The 26,327-nt window shown below is 39.0% G+C and overlaps 1 protein-coding gene across 1 annotated transcript in view; it reads left to right on the plus strand.

Moving 5' to 3' along the window:
- Window positions 1-26,327, plus strand: part of SAMHD1 (SAM and HD domain containing deoxynucleoside triphosphate triphosphohydrolase 1) — a 54,193-nt gene that overhangs the window by 24,115 nt on the left and 3,751 nt on the right. Inside the window, exons 7-15 of the mRNA XM_026009739.2 lie at window positions 6,126-6,281; window positions 8,465-8,565; window positions 8,739-8,847; window positions 10,295-10,386; window positions 11,644-11,759; window positions 18,856-18,995; window positions 19,782-19,877; window positions 23,490-23,594; window positions 25,014-25,151. Of these exons, the coding sequence (XP_025865524.1) occupies window positions 6,126-6,281; window positions 8,465-8,565; window positions 8,739-8,847; window positions 10,295-10,386; window positions 11,644-11,759; window positions 18,856-18,995; window positions 19,782-19,877; window positions 23,490-23,594; window positions 25,014-25,151 (1,053 nt within the window). The remainder of the gene's footprint in view (window positions 1-6,125; window positions 6,282-8,464; window positions 8,566-8,738; window positions 8,848-10,294; window positions 10,387-11,643; window positions 11,760-18,855; window positions 18,996-19,781; window positions 19,878-23,489; window positions 23,595-25,013; window positions 25,152-26,327) is intronic.

The raw sequence follows: 26,327 nt of genomic DNA on the forward strand, positions 1-26,327 counted from the left end.
ATATGGGGCTCACACTCATGACCCCCCAAGATCAAGAGTCACACGCCCCACTGACTGAGCCAGCCTTGGTGCTCCTGGTTCAGTGAATTTTTGACAGTTGTTCATGTCACTGCTACGCAAGTCAGGATATGGTATGTCTTCATCTTCTTGAGAATTCTCTTAGACCTTTCTCAGTCAATGCCTGCTTCTCTCTCATCACCTTCTGAGTTTTATAAACCTAAGTTTGTTTTTCCTATTCTCAGGTTTAATATGAGTAGAATCCTATCATAGATACTCATTTGTGTCTTGCTTTTATTCACATAACATGATGATTGTGAGACTCATTCATGTTGTGTGCATCACCTGTTGATCCCTGCTTATTGCTGAGGTAGTATTCCATTGCAGGATAAGTTGTGATTTGATTATCCTTTTTCCCTTTGATAGAATTTGAGTTGTTTTCACTTCTTGATTATTACAAATAAGGTTTCTATACACATCACTGTACATGATTTTTGTGGAAAATGTCTTCATTTCTTTTAGTTAAAATGCCTAAGAGTAAAAATGCCAGATCATGTTTACTTTATAAGAAACTCCTAGACCTTTCCCATATTATACCATTTTTCACTTCATCGCCAGTGTGGGAGATTTCCTGTTCCTCAGCCTTGTCAACATTTGGGTTTTTTTAGATTATCCTTTCTAATGAGTGTCAGGTGGTGTTTTGGATGTGTGTGTTTTGTTTTTTTTTTTTTACATTCTTTAATGTTTGTTGTGTACCATTTCCTATATTTTGTTATTGATATATTTTCTTTCGTTTTTATTGTTGTTGTCTTAAAGATTTTTATTAATTCATGAGAGACACAGAGGCAGAGACGCAGGCAGAAGGAGAAGCAGGTTCCCCCTCTAGGGAACCCAATGTGAGACCCGATCCCAGGACCCCAGGATCACGATCCGAACCAAAGGCAGACGCTCAATCCCTGAGCCACCCAGTTGCCCCTGATATATTTTCTTTTGTGAAGAGTTCTTTCAACATTAGCCCATTTTTAAAAAATCTTATTGTTTGGCTTTTAATTTATTTGAGTAATTACATATGATATAACTATATATAAAAAATAGTATATATAGTAACTATATTTATATGATAAATACATGTGTTGTAAAGATTTTTTTCTAGTCTCTGACTTGCCAATTCATTTATTTTATTTTTTTTAAGATTTATTTATTTGTTTATTCATGGAGACAGAGAGAGAGAGAGAGAGAGAGAGAGAGAGAGGCAGAGACACAGCAGGCTCCATGTTGGGAGCCCGACGTGGGATTTGATCCCGGGTCTCCAGGATCATGCCCTGGACCAAAGGCGGCGCTAAACCTCTGAGCCACCCGGGCTGCCAATTCATTTTTTTAATGGTGCCTTTCAGAAACAAATTTTATTTTTAAAAAAAATTTTTTAATTATTTATTTATTTATGATAGTCACACACACACACACACAGAGAGAGAGAGAGAGAGAGAGAGAGAGAGAGACATAGGCAGAGGGAGAAGCAGGCTCCATGCAGCGGGAGCCCAATGTGGGATTCGATCCCGGGTCTCCAGGATCGCGCCCTGGGCCAAAGGCAGGCACGAAACCGCTGTGCCACCCAGGGATCCCAAGAGAAACAAATTTTAAATTCTGATGGAGTATTCTGATTCTTCAACTAAGATGGGTAGTTTTTCTGTAGTTTTGCTGCCTTGGGGCCTCATGCTAACGGCCATAAAAGAACTGGAATATTGCCCGGTGCTTTTTATCTTTCAAGTGTTAACTTCCTTCTAACATCAGCCTGCTTTTGGTGGCCTGCCAGTACCTTTAGGAAGTTGTCCAGACTTAATAGTTGTTTTCTTCAGCAAGGCTGATCTAAATAGGATCTACTCAGCTATTTGCAAGTCTTTGTATTTGTTTTTTTAAAGTAGGCTCCATGCTCAACACGGGGCTTGAACTCACAACCCTGAGATCCAAAGTCAGATTCTGTACCAACTGGGCCACCAGGTGCCCCAGTTTTCAAGTCTTTATATGTAAAACTTTGACCATTTAGGGGTACCTGGTTGGTGTAGTCATTTAGGTTTCTAACTCTTGGTTTCAGGTCATGATCTCAGGGTCATGGGAACAAGCCTTGAGTGAGTCTCTGTGGGCTGCACTGAGTCAGCTTGAGATTCTCTCTTCCTCTGCCCTTCCTATTTTCTCTCTCTCTCTCTTTCTCTCTCTCTCAAGTAAATAAATAAATCTCCCCTCCCCCCCCAAATTTGGCCTTTTAGGGGTGCCTGGCTGGCTCAATTGCTAGAGCATGTGGCTCTTGATCTCAAGGTTACAATTTCAAGCCCCACATTGGGTGTGGAGGTTACTTAAATGAATAAACTTTTAAAAATTAAAAAAAATTGGCCTTTCACCATCTTATTTTTATTTTTTCACCATCTTTTTTTAATTTCTTTTTTTTAAAATTTTTATTTATTTATGATAGAGAGAGAGAGAGAGAGAGGCAGAGACATAGACAGAGGGAGAAGCAGACTCCATGCACCGGGAGCCCGACATGGGACTCGATCCCCGGTCTCCAGGATCGTGCCCTGGGCCAAAGACAGACGCCAAACCGCTGCGCCACCCAGGGATCCCTCACCATCTTTTTTTAAAGATTTTATTTTTATTTCTTTTTTTTTAAATCAATCTATTTTTTTTTATTTCATCCATTCATGAAAGACACGCACACACACACACACACACACACAGGAGGGGGGGGGGCAGAGACACAGGCAGAGGGAGAAGCAGGCCCCATGCAGGGAACCTGACGTGGGACCCGATCCTGGGTCTCCAGGATCATGCCCTGGGCCGAAGGCAAACGCTAAACCGCTGAGCCACCTGGGCTGCCCTTATTTTTATTTCTTATGGTTTTTTTTTTAAAGATTTATTTATCTATTTTTGAGAGAGAGAGAGAGTGCGTGAGTGGAGGGAGGGGTAGAGGGAGAGAATCCCCAAACAGATCCCCTGCTGAAAGCAGAGCCAGATGCAGGGTTTGATCCCACAACCCATGAGATAATGACCCAAACCAAAACTAAGAGATGTCTGACTGAGCCCCCCAGGAGCCCCTATTTATTTATTTTTATTCTTTTAAAGATTTATTGTTTTGAGAGAGAAGGCATGTAAATGGGGGGAAGAACAGAGGGAGAGGGAGAGAAGTAGACTTCCTGCTGAGCATAGAGCCCAACATGGGACTTAGGATTTTGAGCCCCATGTTGGGTGTAGAGATTACTTAAAATAAAAATCTTTTAAAAAAAAGAAACCAATAGTTTTTTTTTCTAAACTGTTTGGAAGTGTGCTCACTTCAGCAGCACATATACTAAACTGTTTGGAAGTAAGTTGTAGACCTACTTCTTTATTCCTAAATACTTTAATGAGTATTTCCTAAAAATGAAAATACTCTTTTACATAACTTGATACTTATATTTAAGTATAAGTATCAAAATCAGAATATTAATATTGATGCTGTACTAGTATCTAATTTATACTTTCTTTCAAATTGCACCGAGTGTCCATATAGAAAAGGAGGAAGAAAACTTTTTTCCCTCCCTGACCCATACATACTACTTAGTTGCAGTTTCTCTTTACTCTTCTGTGATCTGGAACAAGTCTTCATCTTTTATGACCTTGTTATTTTTTTTTTAAGATTTTATTTATTTATTTTTATTTTTTTTAATTTTTTAATTTTTATTTATTTATGATAGTCACAGAGAGAGAGAGAGAGAGAGAGGCAGAGACACAGGCAGAGGGAGAAGCAGGCTCCATGCACCGGGAGCCCGACGTGGGATTCGATCCCGGTTCTCCAGGATCGCGCCCTGGGCCAAAGGCAGGCGCTAAACCGCTGCGCCACCCAGGGATCCCCAGATTTTATTTATTTATTCATGAGAGATAGAGAGAGGCAGGCTCAATGCAGGGAGCCTGACGTGGGACTAGATCCCGGGTCTCCAGGATTAGGCCCTGGGCTGAAGGCGGCACTAAACCGCTGAGCCACCTGGGCTGCCCTGACCTTATTTTTGAAGAGTACAGGTGAGTTGTTTCTCGAATGCCCCTCAATTTGTCTGATATTTGCAGTTTTCTGATACATAGTGTCAGACTGTATTTTTGGCAGAATGCCACATTGTATCTTCTTAGTACATCACGTTAGAGGCACATAAAATCTGTTTAACACATTACTGGTGATAATAACTTTGATCACTTGATTGAGGCATTGTTTACCAGATTTCTCCACTGTAAACTTTTTTTTTTTTTAAGATTTTATTTATTGGGGCAGCCCAGGTGGCTCAGCGGTTTATTGCCGCCTTCGGCCCAGGGCCTGGTCTTGGGGACCCAGGATTGGGTCCCACATCAGGCTCCCTGCATGGTGCCTGCTTCTCCTGCCTGTGTCTGTGCCTCTCTCTCTCTCTGTGTGTGTCTCTCATAAATAAATAATAATTTTTTTAAAAGATTTTATTTATTTATTTGGACAGAGAGCACAAGCACACACTAGTTGGGGGAGCCGCAGAGGGAGACTGAGAAGCAGCCTCCCCACTGAGTAGGGAGCCTGATGCAGGGCTCCATCCCAGGATCCCGGGATCATGAAAAGCAGTCGCCCAATTGACTGAACCACCAAGGTGCCCCTCCTTTAAACGTCAACTGTTTTTCCTCTTTGTAATTTATATGCATCTTGATTCAATTAAAAAAAATAGTTATAGGACGACCATCCAGGTTTTATTTTCATTTTCAGTTTTTGGTAAAACCTGTGAGGGCACCGATGTCTTCAGGGGATCATATGGTCTTTACACTTGTGATTGAGCAAACATAGGTTAGTAAAAAAAGGCCAATTTACGATTCTTACCTAAATGTTGATCTCAGAGCTCTAAAACACGTGTTTTTACTGGCAAATTTGCAGTCACCTCTTTTCACCACTAGATGGAAGTGCTTAAGAATTTTTAACCTTACATGTTTCAAGGCTGATGAAACAATAGAACTGATTTTGTTTTTTGAATTTTACAAAAATTTTAAGTAGGCTTCACACCCAGTGCAGGGCTTAAACTCATGACCCAAGATTAAGAGTCTTGTGCTCTACCAACTGAGTTAGCCAGGCACCCCAATAGAACTGAATTTCATAGTGATATTCATTAAAGCAGGATTGCACCTGTGTAACTGGGTAATATTCTGTACTGTATTGTGTAGTACCTCTGTACTGTAAAGGATTATATCTCATTAAATATGATATAATGATGAACATAACATGTAAAATGTTTATAGGCTAGTAAAATACAGATTTGGCAGGAATTTTTTTTTTTTTTTTTTAAGATTTATTTATTTATTTATTTATTTATTTATTTATTCATGAGACACAGAGAGATGCCACATTTATCTTCTTAGTATATCACATCAGAGGCACATAAAATCTGTTTAACACATTGCTGGTGATAATAACTTTGATCAATTGATTGAGGCATTGTTTACAGATTTCTCCACTATAAACTTTTTTTTAGGCAGAGACCTAGACAGAGGGAGAAACAGGCTCCTCACAAGGGAGTCTAATGCAGCACTCGATCCCTGGACCCAGGATCATGCTCTGAGCTGAAGGCAGATGCTCAACTGCTAAGCCACCTAGGCATACCGATTTGGCAGGTTTTTAAAAATATCTGCAAGGGGCACCTGGGTGGCTCAGTCAATTAGACATCTGACTCCTGATCTCAGCTCAGGTCTTGATCTCAGAGTTTTGAGTTCAAGCCCTGTGTTGGCCTTCATGCTGGAGGTATCTGCAAAGACAGTAGTTGGAAACTAGATAATTAACATGCAGTGGAAACTTTCTTTGAATTACCTGTAATCAAGAATAATTTGGGGATGCCTAGGTGGCTCAGCGGTTGAGCATCTGCCTTCAGCTCAGGGTGTGATCCTGGATCCACGTATTGAGTCCCATATCAGGCTCCTTGCATGGAGCCTGCTTCTCCCTCTGCCTCTGTCTCTGCTTCTCTCTCTCTCTCTCTGTGTGTGTGTGTATGTGTGTGTTTCATGAATAAGTAAATAAAATTTTTTTAAAAAAATGAATAATTTGCATTATCTGGGGCCCCTTATGAACTAGAGTCTGTAACAGACCACATTGTGTTGATTTTTCCTAGCATGAACAGGGCTCAGTGATGATGTTTGAGCACCTGGTTAATTCTAATGGACTAAAAGCGGTCATGGAACAGTATGGTCTCATCCCTGAAGAAGATATTTGCTTTATCAAGGAACAAATTACAGGACCACTTGAAACACCAATCAAAGATTCTTTGGTAAGTTTGTGTATAACTTAATTTGAATTGACTGTTTCCCATCTTCTCTTTTCTACTTTTCTTCAAAGGTATTTGAAGAGAGATATTTGGTTATCTTAAGGAGACTAAATGACAAAAATATGTTCTATGTTTCTATTGTTTAATGCAAAAAAATGAAAGGCTTATCTATTTTTTAATCTCTTGAGTTCTTTAGAAGTTATGCCTCAAAATACATATGTAAATTTTTTTGATAAATATATATGCAGTATATTCTGTATAGAAGCCTGAAGTAATGTTGTCTAGAAAAAAAAGTTGAATAACTTAAAGGAAAATCTGTTGTTTTTTTTTTTAATTTTAATTGAAAAAAAGTTGAGGAGCACCTGGGTAGCTTAGTAGGTTAAGTGTCTGACTTGATTTCAGCTCAGATCATGATCTCAGGGGTGTGAGATTGAGCCCCATGCTGGGCTTTGCACTGGGCATGGAGCCTGCTTAGGATTCTCTGTCTCCTCCCTCTGCCTCTCCCCCCCCCATCCCCCAAATAAAGAAGTAAATCTGTATGTCTGTGTGTGTGTATACATATATGTGGGGCACCTGGGTGGCTTAGTTGGCTAAGTAAGCATCTGCCTTTGGCTCAGGTCATGATCCCACGGTTCTGAGATCAAGCCCTGAGTGGGGTACCCTGCTCAGTGAGGAGTCTCTGCTTCTCCTGCTTCTCGCCCTGCTTGTGCTCACTCTCTATCTTTCTCAAATAAATAAAATCTTTTTTTTTTAATTATTTTATTTTATTTTATTTATTCATGATAGGCACACAGTGAGAGAGAGAGAGAGAGAGAGAAGCAGGCTCCATGCACCGGGAGCCCAACACGGGACTCGATCCAGGGTCCCTGGGATCAGGCCCTAGGCCAAAGGCAGGCACCAAACCGCTGCGCCACCCAGGGATCCCAAATAAATAAAATCTTTAAAAATAATCATAATGGAAAAAAAAGTTGAAAAATAGTTTCCCTCTGAGTTTTTTGGTCTTTTCCTTGAATATATACAAATCTACTTATATAACAAGCTGTATTTTGTTATTTTTCTTTTTAAGATTTTATTTATTTAAGAGAGAGGGAGTGTGAGTGGGGTGAGGGGCAGAGGGAGAAGCAGACTCCCAGCTGAGCAGGGAGCCTGATGTGGGACTCTATCTGGGGGCTCTGGGATCATGACCTGAGGCTGATGCTTAACTGACTGAGCTACTCAGGTGCCCCAAAGAGCTGAGGGGTTTTTTGTTTTGTTTTGTTTTAAGATTTTATTTATTTATGAGAGACACAGAGAGAGAGAGAGAGAGGCAGAGATACAGGCAGAGGGGAATGGAGAGGGCTCCATGCAGAGCCCGATTTGGGACTTGATCCCAGGTCTCCAGGATCAGGCCCTGGGCGAAAGGTGGCGCTAAACCGCTGAGCCACCTGGTCAGCCCCAGAGCTGAGTTTTGAACCAAATATTCTATTTCTAAAATATGGGAGTTTCAAAAATTATGTGAACATTACATTTCATTTAGACTAGATGTGTAACTACTTTGAAGGATAATACTATTTTCATGCATGAATTCAAGCATTAGCATACTAGGGACGTTCTTACCAATTCATAATTAGATATTACATCTGAAAGAGACTTTTAAGCCAAGAAAAGAAGACAACTTGTTGATTATGAGAAATGTAACCAGTTAGGATCCTTTTGATGGCACAAGGTTTAGTATTAACAGGATATCACATACCTTAGCATTTCTTTTCCTTTTTTTAAAAATTTAAAAATTTATTTATTTATTTATTTATTTATTTATGATAGTCACAGAGAGAGAGAAAGAGAGAGAGAGAGAGAGGCAGAGACACAGGCAGAGGGAGAAGCAGGCTCCATGCACCGGGAGCCCGATGTGGGATTCGATCCCGGGTCTCCAGGATCGCGCCCTGGGCCAAAGGCAGGCGCCAAACCGCTGTGCCACCCAGGGATCCCTCTTTTCCTTTTTCTACTAGTTTAGGAATTAAGTGAAAGAAGGAAAGAGTAGAACCTTCTAAGTTATCTCACATTCCCATTCAAGTATCTGTTTATAATTTTAATTTTAATTTAATTTAATTTTTTTGTTTATAATTTTTAGATTAACACAGTTGCTTTGCTTGTAAATAGGTTTGGTTTGTATCTTAAAACTTTTGGTGAGTTTTCTTGTCTTCCAGTGGCCTTATAAAGGACGTCCCAAAGATAAAAGCTTCCTTTATGAGATAGTGGCCAATAAAAGAAATGGCATTGATGTGGACAAATGGGATTATTTTGCCAGGTATGCACTGAACACTTCAGAAAAATTGGTTAAAATCCTATATCCTTTAAGTATATATAATTTTTATTTAAATAAATTTAAAAAATGAAATCCTAATATATATTTAGTGTTAATATTTAAGGTACAGTTTCCTTGCTGAAAAATTTCATCTCTCTGTTTTGGAATCTTTCTAGGGACTGCCATCATCTTGGAATACAAAATAATTTTGATTACCAGCGCTTTCTTAAATTTGCTCGTGTCTGTGAAGTAGATAATAGGAAGCGTATTTGCACTAGAGATAAGGTGAGCTATGTCAGAGGAACAACACAGAAGGTATAGTTCCTAGTTTGAAGTCTAGAAGTAATCATTTGATAATTTGGAAAACAGAACCTGGTAAATTGTCAATCTTTTTACTTTATGCTTAGCATTTGTAATTATCTTAAAGTTCTGAAAACTTTTGCTTTGTTAAATAATAACAAAATTACAACAGACATTTATTGAGTATTGTGTTAGGCATTGTTCTAAGTGTTGTAGGGAGATGAACTCCACCCTCACAACCCTATGAAATAGATACTATTCTTATCCCACTTAACAGGTGAGCAAATTGAAACACAGAAAAGACATAAATGGCAGAACTGGAGTTTCAGCCCAGAACATTTCATTCAAGTCTCATCCTTAACCATAGTTAGTGATATATCCTAGTGTTTCAAAATAGGTAAAACACTAAACCAGTAGCTCCCTGCTAGATTAGAGTCATTTAACTAAAGAGTAATATGGGACTGTACTATAGAATTATTTTTTTTTGAGACTAAAGAATACAAAATAATGCCTGATTTCTAGACTTGTTGAGAAAATTAAAAAATACAGTAAAGATGCCTAAAACAATATCCTACAGTTAAAACAACAGATTTTGATTTACTGAGAAGAAAACTTGCAAACTAAGAAATGGTTTTTACTAATCTGCCTAGTAGTTTTTTTTTGGTTTTTTTTTTTTTTATTTACGATAGTCACAGAGGGAGAGAGAGAGAGGCAGAGACATAGGCAGAGGGAGAAGCAGGCTCCATGCACCGGGAGCCCGACGCGGGATTCGATCCCGGGTCTCCAGGATCGCGCCCTGGGCCAAAGGCAGGCGCTAAACTGCTGCGCCACCCAGGGATCCCTGCCTAGTAGTTTTTTAATGGTTTCAGGGATTTTATTTTATTTTATTTTATTTTTTATTTTTTTTAAAGAATTTTATTTTATTTTATTTATGATAGTCACAGAGAGAGAGAGAGGCAGAGACACAGGCAGAGGGAGAAGCAGGCTCCATGCACCGGGAGCCCGACGTGGGATTCGATCCCGGGTCTCCAGGATCGCGCCCTGGGCCAAAGGCAGGCGCCAAACCGCTGCGCCACCCAGGGATCCCAGGTTTCAGGGATTTTAATGAATTAGCTCCTGGATATAGTTTTTTTTTTTTTTTAAGATTTTATTTATTTATTCATGATAGACACAGAGAGAGAGAGAGAGAGGGAGGCAGAGACACAGGCAGAGGGAGAAGCAGGCTCCATGCAGGCAGCCAGACGTGGGACTCAATCCAGGGACTCCAGGATCACGCCCTGGGTGCTTAAACCGCTGAGCCACCCAGGCTGCCCAGGACATACTCTTCTTATCTGTCAGTCACCATCCCTTTTCCTTGTCCTATGTACTTGTCTGCTAACAAGGGTAACATAACCTGATCCTACATTAGTATTTATTTTATGTTTTCCTGCAGGAGGTTGGGAATCTGTATGACATGTTCCATACTCGCAACACTTTGCACCGCAGAGCTTATCAACACAAAGTTGGCAACATCATTGATACAATGTAAGAAATTCAACTGCTATTTCCCTATAAATTTTTCATGATGGTTTGTTAGAGTATTATTCTTGGGTCAGCTTGAGATTTCTAGATTAACTGAAGTGAATTTTAAATGAATAAATTTAAAATGGCTACCATAAACACAACAAAAACTAGAATAAATTAAACAACTTAGTTGGAGGAAATGAAAGAGAATTGATAGAGGGGATAGATGAAGGGTGGAAGAGTTGGCTTCAGCTAGACATGAAGAGGCAATGCTGGCATGACTTAGACCTCCCTGTAGGTAATTATTTATTGCCAGATATTAGTAGCAAGGTGAGAAATAGGACGTGAATAATTGACATTCTGAAACTAATGACAAAAATTAGTTTTAAGAATTAAGATTAATTATAAGGATTAAGATTAATGTCTGTCCTCACCCTGTTAATTGTTTGTCAAAATTAGTAGAAAAGAGTAAAACCAACAGGAATTTCCCTTTTCCCCAACCCGTGAGAACTATAGCAGAAAAGTTTAGCCAAGTACAGATATAAGTATAGCTGTACATCTGTATGTGACTCATTGACCCATAAAGGGTTCTCAAAAAAAAAAAGAGTGAGTTAATTCCATGTCTCAAAATAGTTGGGTGGTTTTTTTTTTTTAAGATTTTATTTACTTATTTATTCATGAGAGACACGCAGAGGGAGAAACAGGGTCCCTGCAGGGAGCCCAGTGTGGGACTCAATCCCCAGACCTTGGGATCATGACCTTAGCTGAAGGCAGATGCTTAACTGAGGAGCCATTCAGGCATCCCTGAAAATAGTTTTAAATTGAGATGAGCAGACTAGTTAGAATACATTCACCCATTGGTATGATTGTTCCTTTGATAATAAGTTTTTGATTGTTTTTAATTCAGAGAGCCAGAGACATCTAGGTTCAAAGGCTGGTACTGCTTCTTCCTAACTTGGTTAAATGAAAATTACTTCATTTCTGCATCTGTAAAATTGAGGCTGATTAGTCTATCTTGTTGGAAAAATTAAATAAGATAATGTATCTAAAGCCCTGCATAATGCCTAGATCACAGTAAACATTAAACATGGTAGCTCACAAATCACCATGCACTTATTTATGCACTTATGTATGTTCCCAAAACAGTTGTTTAGAACATCATGTCTCGGGATTTTGCTTCTCTAATGTAGAAAGAAAGATTTCCTTAACTTTAAGTAAGGCATTAAGCAAATACTCAGATTTTCTCAGAAGTATAAGTTTTTATGAAATTATCTTTAGGATTACAGATGCTTTCCTCAAAGCAGACCCCTACATAGAGATTACAGGGGCTGAAGGAAAGAAGTATCACATTTCTACAGCAATTGATGACATGGAAGCCTTCACTAAGCTAACAGGTAAGAGCTAGAAGATAACATAGATGGTCCCTCTCAGATAAAGTGTAAACTATCCCTGGATTGCAGATGGGCTATTTTCCAAACATTCCAATATATTTAGCTTCTCGAGTGATTATAATATACTTTTGGATTTTAGTTTTATCTCTTCTCTGTATTAACAATATAACCTTGATAAAATTATATTACCTCTCTGACCCTTCGTTTCCTCATTTGTAAAATGGGAGTATTGATATGTCGCCTATAGTTTTGTTGTAGTATTTTTTTTTTTAGATTTTTTAATTTATTTATTCATGAGAGACACAGAGAGAGAGGCAGAGACATAGGTAGAAGGAGAAGCAGGCTCCACGCAGGGAGCCCGACGCAGGACTTGGTCCCGGGTCCCCAGGATCAGGCCCTAGACTGAAGGCGGCACTAAACTGCTGAACCACCTGGGCTGCCCTTGTTGTAGTATTTAAATGAGACATAACACCTAGTCTAGTACTTGGCACATAAGTAGCCAATATTTACTATTATTTAACTTACAATACAGCTGGACAAATAGGAGACTCACCCTTTTAACATTTTTGTTGTAAAACACAGGGTACCAGGAACATTTTGTCATACTTCAGCAGAAATGAAACCTGCAGTTTAGGGTAGGAAGGGAGAGATGAAGGTGTTTCTGCTGGTTCTTTCTTGTGGGAAAGTGCAGACTGAGCAATAAAGATCAGCAAAGCAAAAGAAGTAGATAAGAAGTAATATAATCATATTACTAATATGATTATATATAGCTCTTAGTTACCAGCTGCAGTTCTTAGTTGCATATCACAAAACTGACTCTGTTTAAAGAAATAGAAAGCAGTCATATAGCTTATAAAATCAGTGGAAAGGCTGGAGATTCTTAAAATGAGCAAAAATAACACAAGTTCAGTGGCTTAATACAGATAAGATCACTTCCTGTGAAAGGTAGTACTGATGTCCTATCACTGCTGGATTCCGTTGGCAGCACGCTGCCAGAATGAGACCCACACCAATTCCCTGAAACTGCCTTTGAAGAATCAGTATTTCTCATTTCCAACCATTCACAAATTGATACTTTTGTAAAACACTAAAAAATGAATTACCAGGAAAAAAATGAAGTGGGAGAGGGCAGGACATACAAAATACAAGCCCAAATATTTAGTATTGAATTTGATAGACTTAACATATATATCAACAAATATAATCAAAATAAAAATTTAAATAACAAAAACTATATGTATTATTCTTTAAGAATATACATGTAGGTAATATAGAATCTCTATTATGCTTGTAACTTTTTAGTCATTTTCCAATCACAAGTAAATAAAAAATTAGAAGTGAAATTGTGAGCAGCGGCGCAGTGGCGCAGCGGTTTAGCGCCGCCTGTGGCCCGGGGCGTGATCCTGGAGGCCCAGGATCAAGTCCCACGTCGGGCTCCCTGCATGGAGCCCGCTTCTCCTTCCTCCTGTGTCTCTGCCTCTCTCTCTGTGAATAAATAAATAAATAACATCTTTTAAAAAAATTAAATTGTGATTCCTCATATTAACTATCTTTGTGTTCACTCAGAACATTGTGTTAAGATTTATAATGTAACAAAATCTCTTCCTTCTTGTTAATTAATCTAGATTGGATTGAGGACACAGTCACTCACAGGGGATAATGTATATCTAAATTGTTTCTGTGTTTTGTTTTAATAACATCATGATACATACTAGTCTTTCATTGTGTTGATAGGAATGGAAGAAGAGGTTAGTAACAATTTGAGCAAACTGGGGCTATTTTAACTTTTGTTAATAATGAAGCAGGTGATGCTGTGTTTAAAAAGTGATCTTAGGGCAGCCCCGGTGGCGCAGCGGTTTGGCGCCGCCTGCAGCCTGGGTGTGATCCTGGAGACCTGGGATCGAGTCCCACATCGGGCTCCCTGCATGGAGTCTGCTTCTCCCTCTCCCTGTGTCTCTGCCTCTCTCTCTCTCTGTGTGTCTATGAATAAATAAATAAAATCTAAAAAAAAATAAAAATAAAAAATAAAAAAATAAATATTTTTTAAAAATTAAAAAATAAAAAGTGATCTTAAAAAAAAAAGTCATCCTCAGTCTTCATCAGAAGCCAGTTTTTTTTTTTTCAGAAGCCAGGTCTAACAATGTATCCTGTAACATTAATATTACATTTCAACTATCTTATGGTGAAAGGAAATGAATTTGGGATCTTATGTACTTTTGGGTTAACTGACAAACCATAAACTATATAGTTTAATATGGTCTTACTAATATGATTATATATAGCTCTTAGTTACCTTGAAGGTTCTATAATGCCCAAACTGGCTTTTACCCTGTTCAATGAGATGAGTCCACTGATAATGCACTTGGATATTAATGTCAAAAATCCCATACAAAATATTAGGTCACATTTTTGTGCTTTATCTGCCAGAGTATGGGAGAACAAACATATGGACTTTCCAGCTGTCATCATTTGACACAGGGATAATCTTATCTTTCTTGCATACTATTTAGAAAGGTTCTGTGATCCTTACTGGCAGTAACTACATGATCTGGAAGGATTATGGCCATGTGAGCCTTCATTACGTTTGCTGCTTTTCCAAAAGTCAATTTACTTTATCTAAAAGTCTCCAGTTCTTGTATTTTAATTTTTTAGTATGTTTTTTTTTTCCACTTACTAGGTGTTGAAAACCTACAATAATGTTGAAAGAATTTTACAGTGAATACTATGCTCTTTACCACCTAAATTCTAGCATTTACTGAACTTGCTTTATTACTTATCTATCACTTACAATCCTTCTATTTTACTAATCCATCTTAATTTTGATGTGCATGAGCAGGTGAGGGGGGGAGGAAGAGGGAGAGAATCTCCAGCAGATTCCCCGCTGGGTGTGGAGCCCATTGTGGGGCTTGGTCCCAGGACCCTGAGATCATGACCTGAGATGAAACCAAGAGTTGGACACTCAACTGAGTGAGCCACCCAGGTGCCCCAGTTTTGATGCATTTTGAAGTAAATTGTGGATACCAGTACACTTTACCCTAACTCTCTTAGCATGCAGATTAACTAAAGTTCAACAGTTGTTCATAGATATTTTCTTCTGATGTAAAATTCACATACAACTTGTATAGGTGTATAAATTTTATGTAAATTTGCTACCATTTTTTAAAAATTTTATTTATTTATGATAGTCACACACACACAGAGAGAGAGAGAGAGAGAGTCAGAGACACAGGCAGAGGGAGAAGCAGGCTCCATGCACCGGGAGCCCGACGTGGGACTCGATCCCGGGTCTCCAGGATCGCGCCCTGGGCCAAAGGCAGGCGCCAAACCGCTGTGCCACCCAGGGATCCCCAATTTGCTACCATTTTGACAAATTCAAGACACAACATTATCTTCTCAGAAAGTTCTGTCATGCTTCTTCCCAGTCAACTTCTACCCCCACCTCACCCCTAGAAAGAACCACAATTTGCCGATTCTAGACTTTTTTTTTTAAGTTTATTTATTTTTAGTAATCTCTACACCCAACATGGGGCTCAAACTCAAACTTGATCTTGAGATCAAGAGTCATATACTCTTCCAACTGAGCCAACCAGGTGCCTTTGTTCTAGATTTATATAAATGGAATCATACAGTGCGTACTCCTCTCTGTAGGGCTCCTTTTTACTCAATGTTATGTATTTGAGATTCATCCAGATTGCATGCATCAGTTTATTCCTTTTTATTGCTAAATAGTAGTTTATCATATGAATATGCCGTGGTTTATCTGTCCTCTCTGCTTCCCAAATTCCTATTTATAAATTTTCCTATAAATATTTCAGCTTATGTGGAAATTTGCTATCTTAAGCATTGCAAATGTTACGACCACTGTCTTAGGTAACCATTTTCTTACATTAGTCTTTATCCCTCAGCGTTCCTAGGCAATAGGTGAAACTTACCCTTTCCTTTCCTTCCTTTTCAAGCCCTCTTATCCCCAAATCCCTTAATTAAATTTGAATCATAGAATGTTAAATTTAAAAGGACCTTAGAGATCACCTACTTAAAACTCCTCAAATGGGGAAACAGAGACCAAGTGAGGAAAAGCAACTTATCCTAATAAATGACAAAGGTTTTCTGACTCCAAAGTTGAGTGTTGTTTATACTATTTTAGAATGATACATAGTTATTCAATTTAATATATAAACAATTGGCTTAACTTTTATATTTTTTAAAGATTTATTTATTCATTCATTCATTCATTCATGAGAGACACAGAGAGAGAGAGGTACAGACATAGGCAGAGGGAGAAGCAGGCTCCACACAGGGAGCCCGACGTGGGACTCAATCCCGGGTACCTAAGGCGGCACTAAACCGCTGAGCCATCCAGGCTGCCCTTGGCTTAACTTTTATACATAATCCTTTTCTGAACACAAATATATGGAACAAATAGAGCTTTCACACATGGCTGGTGGCAATGCAAATTGTACAGCTACTTTGAAAAAGTTAGCATTTTCATATAAATATATATCCTATGATCTAATAATGCCTCTTCTACCTACTTACCTAATAGAAATGAAAATAAGTCCACCTAAAAGTCTGTACCTTACAGAATAAAGTAAAAGGCATAAGAAAAGTATCAGTAAGATTCTATGGGGCTCAAAGGAAGGAGGAATTATATCTCTAGTTGGTAGATTAAGGAAGGTTTCATAGTGAGATAGTGAGGTGCCTTTTGAGATGAATTTCAGGGTTTAGGTAGGCTTTCAAGAAGTGCCAAGATTTTGGGTCACCTGGCTCGCTTACTCAGTAGAGCACGTGACTCTTGATCTTGGGGTTGTGAGCTCAAGCCGAGTCAGGTGCAGAGATCACTTTATTTTTTTATTTAATTTTTTAAGATTATTTATTTATTTATTCATGAGAGGCACACAGAGAGAGGAGGCAGAGACATAGGCAGAGGGAAGGGAGAAGCAGGCTCCCTGCAAAAAGCCTGATGCAGGACTCAATCCCAGACCCTGGGATCACCCTTGAGCCGAAGGCAAACACTTAACCGCTGAGCCACTCAGGTGTCCCTAGAGATTACTTTTAAAAAAATGAAATCAAAAAATGAAGTGAGGGATGCCTGGCTGGCTTGGTTGGTAGACCAGGTGACTCTTGATCATAGGGCTGTGAGTTTGAGCCCCACATTGGGTATAGAGAATACTTTAAAAAATGAGAAGTGAGATCCTATGATGGGAGAAGCATTCTATTAATTCACCTGGGAATAGGGTAGCTAAAGACATGGATTAGAAAAGTGTGATCTTATGTTAAAGTAAAATTGCTATTTTTCGGGATGCCTGGGTGGCTCAGCAGTTGTGTCTGCCTTCGTTGCAGGGCATGATTCTGGGATCTAGGATCAAGTTCCACATCAGGCTCCTTGTGGGAGGCAAGGAGGCATAACAGTGGTTATGTAGAAGAATGTTCTTGTTCTTGGGAGATACATGCAGAAGTATTGAAGAGTAAAGGGGCTTGATGGCTATAATTTTCAAATATTTCATCAAAAATTTGTATATGTGCAAAAATACTTGTGTACACATACACAGCATATGCATATGGAGAAAAATGTTGATGGATTTAGGTGAAAGGTATTTTATTTTGAATTTTTTTCAAAATAAGAGTTGAAGAGAAAAAGAAAAAGAACTACTTTCTCGGGTACCTGACTGACTCAGTAGGGCATGAGGCTCTTGATCTTGGGGTTGTAAGTTTGAGTCCTACATTAGGTGTAGAGAATACTTTAAAGTAAAATTGTTTTTTTTTTTAAGACTTATTTTAGAATGAGAGAGTTCGTGTGCGCATGTGCAAGTCGGGGGAAGGACAGAGGGAAGAGAAGCAGATTTCCTGCTTCCAGGATCCTGAGATCAAGAGTCAAAGTCAGATATTTAACTGAGCCACCGGGCATCCCCAAAATAAAATCTTAAAAAATAAAATATAACCATAAAAGGAAAAAAGAACTATCTCTGCTTTTTTTTTTTTTTTTAAAGATTATTTATTCATTTGACAGAGACAGAGAGAGAGAAAGAGAACAAGCAGAGGGAGAGGCAGAGAGAAAAGCAGACTGCTTGGGCAGCCTGGGTGGCTCAGCAGTTTAGTGTTGCCTTCAGTCCAGGGCCTGATCCGGGAGACCCGGGATTGAGTCCCATGTCAGGCTCCCAGTGTGGAGCCTGCTTCTCCCTCTGCCTGTGTCTCTGCCTCTCTCTCTCTCCCTCTCTGTGTCTCTCATGAATGAATGAATGAATGAATGAATCAATCAATTAATTAATTAGTTAAAAATAAAAAAAAAACAAAGGAAAATTTAAGAAAAGCAGACTGCTGAGCAGGGAGCCCAAAGTGGTGCTCGATTCCAGGACCTCGGAATCATGACCTGAGCTGAAGGCAGGTGCTTAGCCAAGTGTGTCTGTCACCCAGGCACCCCCATCCTTCTGCTTTTATCATGGAATAGAACTTTACAAAACTTTTTATTATGAAATTTACAAATTCCACATACCCATCACTTAGCTGCAACAATGATCAACATTGCAGTTTTGCTTCATCTACTCCATCCACCTACTTCCATAAGACACTCGGCTATTTTGAAGCAGATCTCAGATGTAATTTTATAATTACTTAAAATCATTCTCTTTAAGAAAACAAAACAAAACATAACAAATGTATACACCCCTATTTACCCAACACCCAGCCATAAGCCATCAACTTCAGTACAGTCTTGCTTCATCTCTACCCTCTCCCATTCTCTAGATTATCTTGAAGCAAATCCAAGATATTGAATGTTCTACTGTGCCTATATTTATAAATGTCCACTTGAAATCCTTTCAGAAGTACAGTAGCATATGTGTCTTTTTAAATCTCTTTTTCCGGGCAGCCCTGGTGGCACAGCGGTTTGGCGCCCCCTGCAGCCCAGGGCATGATCCTGGAGACCCGGGATCGAGTCCCACATCGGGCTCCCTGCATGGAGCCTGCTTGCTTCTCCCTCTGCCTGTGACTCTGCCTCTCTCTCTCTCTCTCTCTGTGTGTGTCGCTCATGAATAAATAAATAAAATCTTTTAAAAAAATCTTTTTCCATCTTAACATAACTGAAATTTTATCAAATTGGCAGATAACATTTTTCTGGAGATTTTATATTCTTCTGATCCCAACCTCAATGAAGCACGAGAGATTTTAAAAAAAATCGAATACCGTGATCTATACAAGTATGTGGGTGAGACTAAGCCAAAGGGAAAAATAAGAATTGAAAGGGTAAGTTGTGTTGTCAAATGCATTTCCATTAGTAAAAGGTTTCTCTCTCATTTGTCCTCCAAGAGGAATCCATTAACCCACCATAATACCACAACTCTGTTCTAAGTCCTTTACATTCATTTTTACCTAATCTTCTCATCAGTAACATGTCCTTTGGTCTGTCCTGTAGATAAAGGAACTGAGGCTTGGAAGAGATTACATAACTTCCCTATGGAAACACAGTTAGTGAGCCAGTATTCAAAACCAAGTCTCACTTCATCCAAACCTTTAGTCTCTCATCCCAGAAGTGGGAGGGTGGGCCCCAAATTTTGGCTAGATCCAAAGGCAAGAAAATGGAGCCTCAAAATAAGGTATCTGCATGAGCTTCACTGAGACTCTAAGCATCTGCTGTTCACTAATTTCTTCTTTCACACTATATCAGGTTCTCCCAGATGGTGCATGCCAAATATTTGTATGTTTTCCTCTCTTGAATATAGAAGGTTTTTCTCTTTGGCAGAAAGCCAGTAACAGGAGCCATACTGATAACCACACCCTTCCTTGTAACACTTTCCTCTCATTTTAGTAATGGGTCAATGCCACATTTTCTTTCAATGTGAAAATTTTGTTCAGAGAATCACTCTATTGTGGTTTGTGTGAAGGATGGCATAAGCAGAAGCCATGTATTTGTTAGGGATATCTCAACCCACTTTTCCTAGTGAAGTGTCATTTTCAGAGAGGGAACTTTTTGTGGCATAAATGCTTAATGATGAAAAACTGAGGTTCTAACATGAGTCTTGTCTTTTCTAGGAAAACTATAAAAGCCTTCCAGAGGAAATTGCCAGGGCTAAACCTAGTGACATACCACTAGAAGCTGAACTGAAGGCTGAAGATTTAATAGTGGATGTAAGTAGTTTGCCTGAAAAGATACTAAGTAAAGAATTTTTTTTAAGATAATGCCATCCTCCTTCCCTTATAAAAGTGGTACATGTTCATTAAAGAAAATTTGGAAAATACAGAAAACTAGAAAGAAGAGAATAACCTGTGACCTCAAAGAATCAACATTAACCAATTTTTAAATTTTTCTTTGACATTGATTTTTTTTTGACATTGATATTTTTAATGTAATTGTGATCACGTGGTTAGCAGAACATTGCATATATTGATTTTTGAGTGTTTTTTAATCACGAAAGTAATATATGCCAATTATTTTTCTTTAATTGTCTACACAAAGGAAAAAGACTTTTTAACTCCTTCATAGCAGCTATAGTGTCTTGTATCCTATCAAGAATGCCAAATGGCTTTCTCACATTTTCTTTTGTTTATTATAGGAACTGCTTTTCAGAGTTCTACTCCTCTGAAATCTTGGGACAGAGTGTTGCCCATGTATTCTTTTTCCATAAGCCTCTCATTTGCTGTTTTCTTGTTGATGCATTTTTGATAAAGGGTGATCTCTCCATAACTACTCTTTGCCAAGGGATACACAAGTGAATTGTCCTTGGGCTCAGTCTATTCACTTGGCTGAGGGTTGAAGTGTCTCACACTTGCAGATCAGGTTACAGTTTCCTGTCCGTTAGATGAAATTATACTAGAATAAAGGGACTTTCTGAAGTTTTGAGTTTCTGAGATTCTGAAAGAACTTACTCTTCAGAATGTTTTCCCTGAGTTGTCCACATGTCTACCCTTGCCCTCAGTACTTTACTGGGGAAGCTGTATTGCTCGCAACTCGTTGTACTATCCTAGCCAATCCCTGACCTCCCATCTGGTTTTCTCTCAGAGTGCAGTCTGCTAATGAATATAGGTTCAGAAGTACTTGAAGAGACATAGGAAAAGACAACACACACGTTTAAGCTTGCTTTAACCTAAAGGCAAATTGATGAAGCCATGAAAGATTTTTTTTTTTACTATCAGACATGTAAGAACAAAAAGTTGTCTAAGATTTTGTTACGATAAAGGTATGTGAAAATGGGACTGTAAGATAAAAGACTAAATTAAGGGGATCCCTGGGTGGCGCAGTGGTTTGGCGCCTGCCTTTGGCCCAGGGCGCAATCCTGGAGACCCAGGATCGAATCCCATGTCGGGCTCCCGGTGCATGGAGCCTGCTTCTCCCTCTGCCTATGTCTCTGCCTCTCTCTCTGTGTGTGTGACTATCATAAATAAATAAAAAAAATTAAAAAAAAAATTAAGGTCGATCTTAACCAACCCAGCAATCCATCAATTTCATTCTAGGAATTTGTCCTAAGGAGATAATTAAAAAAAAAAAAAAAAAACACACACAAAAAGCAAAATAACACACACAAATCTATATATTGTGGCATTGTTATAGTGTAAAATAAGAGAGGAAAGTATATATCTCTCAATAGGAAATACAGTAGAATAATGCAGACATTAAAAGTTGTTTTTAACATGGGAAGATATTGTTTAACTGAAAAAGCAATACACTCAATGATTTTATTTTTGTTTCTTTAAATGTATGTACACATTCCGTGAGCACAGTGAAAAAAAATTCTGGATGTATTGGTAAAATGTTGACATTGTTTCTACCTGGGTGGTGGAATTGTGGGTAACTTTTTCTTTTTTTACAGGGAGTATGGTACAAGAGTTTCATAATCAGGAAAAGATGGGTCAAGATGGGGTTAGGATGAGTAAAGCCCTTTTATATTCTGACAAAGCAATTAAAATCTAATTAAGTGTCTTATCATGTATCAGCCTCTAGCAATTCTAGTTTGATGGTGGAATATATGCGGTGCATATTACTACATGTGCCTCCTTTTAGGACTGTGTGTAGTAACTTTTATGATTACTTAATAGGCTATAAAACTTTTTTTTTTTTTAAGATTTTATTTATTTACTCATGAGACGCAGTGAGAGATGCAGAGACACAGGCAGAGGGAGAAGCAGGCTTCATGCAGGGAGCCTGACGTGGGACTCGATCCCAGGTCTCCAGGATCACAACCTGGGCCAAAAGCAGTGCTATATCGCAAAGCCACCCAGGCTGCCCAAGGCTATAAAACTTAATATTACTATTTAGAATTAAAAATTCACCATTGTTGATCAGTAGCTACTTTTTTGCTCTTGAGTCCTTAGTTAACAAAAAGGGAACTCCAATAATTATAGTCTTGCCCTTCTGGAAAAATAACTGTTTCATCAAATTTGCTTTAAGAAGGAATTTCTAGTTACATACATTTTGGAGAAATTAGGAATTGCATTTTATTTCTAGTCTAAAATCAAGGAAATAAATACCAAAGAGCTTGTGGCACTTCTGAAAGTTTCTGAAAATTTGATTAATGTTCATGCCTTACCGTGTATAAAAATGTTGAAGCTACATCGAGTCCCTACCCCCATGAAACAACACCAAGGAGAGAAGCAGGACTGTCCACTAGAACTTTCTGTGATATTGGAAATGCTTTATAATTGTGCTGTCCGTTTTGTTAGCCACCAACCACATGTGGTTGTTGAGCATTTGAAACGTGGCTACTACAACTGGGTAACTTAAATTTTTTATTGAATTTTGGGATGCCTGGGGTGGCTTAGCGATTAAGCGTCTGCCTTTGGCTCTGGGTGTGATCCCGGGGTCCGGGATTAAGTCCCACATTGGGCTCCCTGCATGGAGCCTGCTTCTCCCTCTGCCTGTGTCTCTGCCCCTCAATCTTTCGCTCTCTCGCTCTTGCTCTCTGTCTCTCATGAATAAATAAAATCTTAAAAAAAAAAAAAAAGAAATATTCTTCCAAGTTCACCAGTGACTTCAGTGTTACTTAACCCAGTGGACCATGTCAGTCTTGTCCACTAGAATTCTGCCTAGAATTCTTTTTTTTTTTAATATTTTATTTATTTATTCATGAGAGACACAGAGGCAGAGACATGGGCAGAGGTGAAGCAGGCTCCAAGCAGGGAGCCTGATATGGGACTCGATCCCGGGACTCCAGGATCATGCCCTGAGCCAAAGGCAGATGCTCAACCATCGAGCCACCCAGGCGTCCCATAGAATTATTTTTCTTCCTGCATAGATAGACCTGGTTAATTCCTACTCGCTTTCCCAGGAAAACATTCTCAGTCATTCCCAGGAGCCCTAGCTCCCTGGTTAAAAGTTTCAAAGCACCCTTTGCTTCTTGGTAGCTCTTAGAATAAATGTAGTTAGATAATTACTTTTTTTTTTTTTAGATAATTACTTTTATAATTATTTGTTCAACCTCAGTCTAGGCTACACTGTGGGGGTTGGGATTGTATCAGGTTTCCTTGTATCTATAGTACCTATCACAGTGGCTGTCACATAGGCATAGACTTTATACTCTACTTATGTTGAAAGCATAAATCCCTCCCTTACCCACCCAGATTTCAAGACCATATCCCTATGGCATATGCACCACAGTTATTTTTATTCTATTATGAGCTACCTTATTAGTGCTCTTACTTCTGAACCTCCAGAAAGCTCTGGTCCATTTCTTGTGATGCTCCTACAACCCTGAATTCAATTCTCACTGTTATGTGAGTGATCACTAATTTATTGCTTTTATTAAGGTTATCAACATGGATTATGGGATGGAAGACAAGAATCCAATTGATCATGTTCGCTTCTATTGTAAGAGTGACCTCAGCAAAGCAGTCATGATTACTAAAGATCAGGTAACTACTTAGGTAAAACAAATATACTGTAGTGGCATTTGGCAACCTATGATAAATCTGCATTTTTATTTTTTATTTATTTATTTTTTAAAGATTATTTATTTATTTATTCTTAGAGACACACAGAGAGAGAGAGAGAGAGAGAGAGAGGCAGAGACACAGGCAGAGGGAGAAGCAGGCTCCATGCAGAGAGCCTGATGTGGGACTCGATCCATGGTCTCCAGGATCACACCCTAGGCTGCAGGCGGCGCTAAACCGCTGCACCACCTGGGCTGCCCTAAATCTGCATTTTTACATGCAAGTTAGATTCTAAGGTCAATGTGAACAGTGGCGGGGTGGGGGGGAGGGATTATTTTTAAAATTAAAATATATCTGGGGGTACCTGGGTGGCTCGGTTAGGTGGAGCATCTGACTGGGTTTTGGTTCAGTTCATGGTCTCAGGGTAATGAGATTGAGCCCCACATTGGGTTCAGGACAGAATCTGCTTGAGTTTCTCTGCCTCTCCCTTTCCCCCTCTCTGGACCTGCTCCCTGCTCATGCATGCCCTCTCTCCCTTAAATAAATGAATAAATAAAATATTTTTAAAAAATTGAAGTATACCTGATTTTTGTGTAGACCAGACCATCTTAACAGCCAGTTTTTCCTGTTTGCTGAACATAGAAGAAAGCACTGTTTTTGGTTTAGAGGCTAGGTTATAAATCTGATGGGAAAGTAATGTTGTAAAGGTGAAGTCATGAAAGTTAAATATTCTTATCTGCATATCTTCTAATGAGAGTCTGGTTTACAAGTAATTATATAATACAAACTTTTAGTCTTTTATTAATTGACATAACGTTTTGGGGCATTTTTGTAATATGAGAACTACCTTGAATTCTTTTCCTTGGGTGATAATTGGGATAAAACGGCAAAATAATGTGAGGTTTTTAATATAACATCAAGAATGGAACTGGGGCACCTGGGTGGTTCTGTTAAGCATCTGACTTTGCCTCAGATCATGATCTTAGGGCCCTAGGATCAAGCATGTGTTGGACTCTGCACACAGCAGGGAGTCTGCTTGTCCTTACCCCTCCCCCTGCTCCCTTGAGCACGTACTCACTCTCTCAAATAAATAAATAAGATCTTTAAAAAAAAAACGGAGGGCAGCCCAGGTGGCTCAGGGGTTTAGCGCCACCTTCAGCCCTGGGTGTGATCCTGGAGACCTGAGATCGAGTCCCACATTAGGCTTCCTGCATGGAGCCTGCTTCTCCCTCTGCCTGTGTCTCTGCCTCTCTCTGTGTGTGTGTCTCTCATGAATAAATAAATAAAATCTTTAAAGTAAATAAAATAAAAAATAAAATAAAAATAAATGGAGCTTAAGAAAGCTGACCTCTCTTCAGTGTATGAATTCAAGATGACAGTAAATCTTTTCTTCTTTGAAAGGTTTCAGAATTTTTGCCAGAGAGATTTGCAGAGCAGCTAATTCGTGTATACTGTAAGAAGACTGATGCAAACACATTGTTTGCTGTGAAACAACATTTCGTTCATTGGTGCTTAATCAGAGACTTCACCAAGCCGCAGGTAGGTGGTTTATTAATCACTTTCTTTGCACATTTTTTGATTTTTAAGTAAAAACCAAAGGCATCTTTACTTCCCTCTGAAAAGTTCTCAAATTACAGTCATTTGGTTATTTTGGGGAAAAAATGTTTTCCACTTTAAGCTTTCCTTTTTTTTTTCTTTTTTAAGCTTTCCTTTTAAAATGCTTGACTCTATGTCAACTAGCAGTGTCTTCCTACACCAATTGTGAGTGGGTATCCTGTTTATCATTATTATCCTAATACTAAAAGTTCACAATGGTGAACATGTGATAGTACTTTATAATGTTCTCACCAGTTGTCTGCACTCTTCCCAGCGAGCTAGGAAATGAGTCATAGTGTCCTTATCTTTCAGAAAAGGTTACCAAAGCTGAGTAGTTAAATTGTTTAAGGCCACATACAAGTGATAATAAGTTTTCTAATTTATTTCACACTCAGCATTCCTAAAACTGTAAACTATTTAAATTGTCTAACATAGGGATGTCTGGGTGGCTCCGCAGTTGAGCATCTGCCTTCGTCTCCGGGCATGATCCTGGGCCCAGGGATTGAGTTCCACATCGGACTCCGTGTGAAAAGCCTGCTTCTCCCTCTGTCTGTGTCTCTGCCTCTCTGTGAATAAATAAAATCTTTATAATAAATACATAAATAGCCTAGAATAAGACAATGGAGAGGAAGAGGAGCTAAATTGTAGTTGAGAATCCTATAGTGAATGTTGTTAAAGTTGTCCCTTACTGGCCTAGATATGGCAGGTGCCTGGCACAAAGAAAGTGGCTATTTGATATTTGTTGACTGTCTGAATAAAATAATTGACAGGCAAGTGGGAAGCTGTGTTCTACTTCCTAGCCCAGTACTCTCTCCCACAACACCATATCTGCCTTCCCCCACCCTCCCATGCATTGTGTGCTGAAGGAAACAACAATGAAGGAGCAGCCCAGTAGTTGGTACTTTATCAAGTGCCAAAAAGAATGATCAGATGAGTTGTGTTAGGATTCTAAGAGTTAAGAGAGCTGTCGGAAAGCCTTTCGAAGAAGGGATTCTACTAGATCCGTTAGGCTGGATTGTGTTTGGTTGAGCAGCAGGGAAAGAGGTGGACATAATTGACAATGGGAGTGACCTGGTAGTATGAAACTGGAACAAGTGGAGTGTATTTGGGGGCCATGAA

Source organism: Vulpes vulpes, chromosome 14, assembly GCF_048418805.1.
Source record: "Vulpes vulpes isolate BD-2025 chromosome 14, VulVul3, whole genome shotgun sequence".
NCBI classification, from domain to species: domain Eukaryota; kingdom Metazoa; phylum Chordata; class Mammalia; order Carnivora; family Canidae; genus Vulpes; species Vulpes vulpes.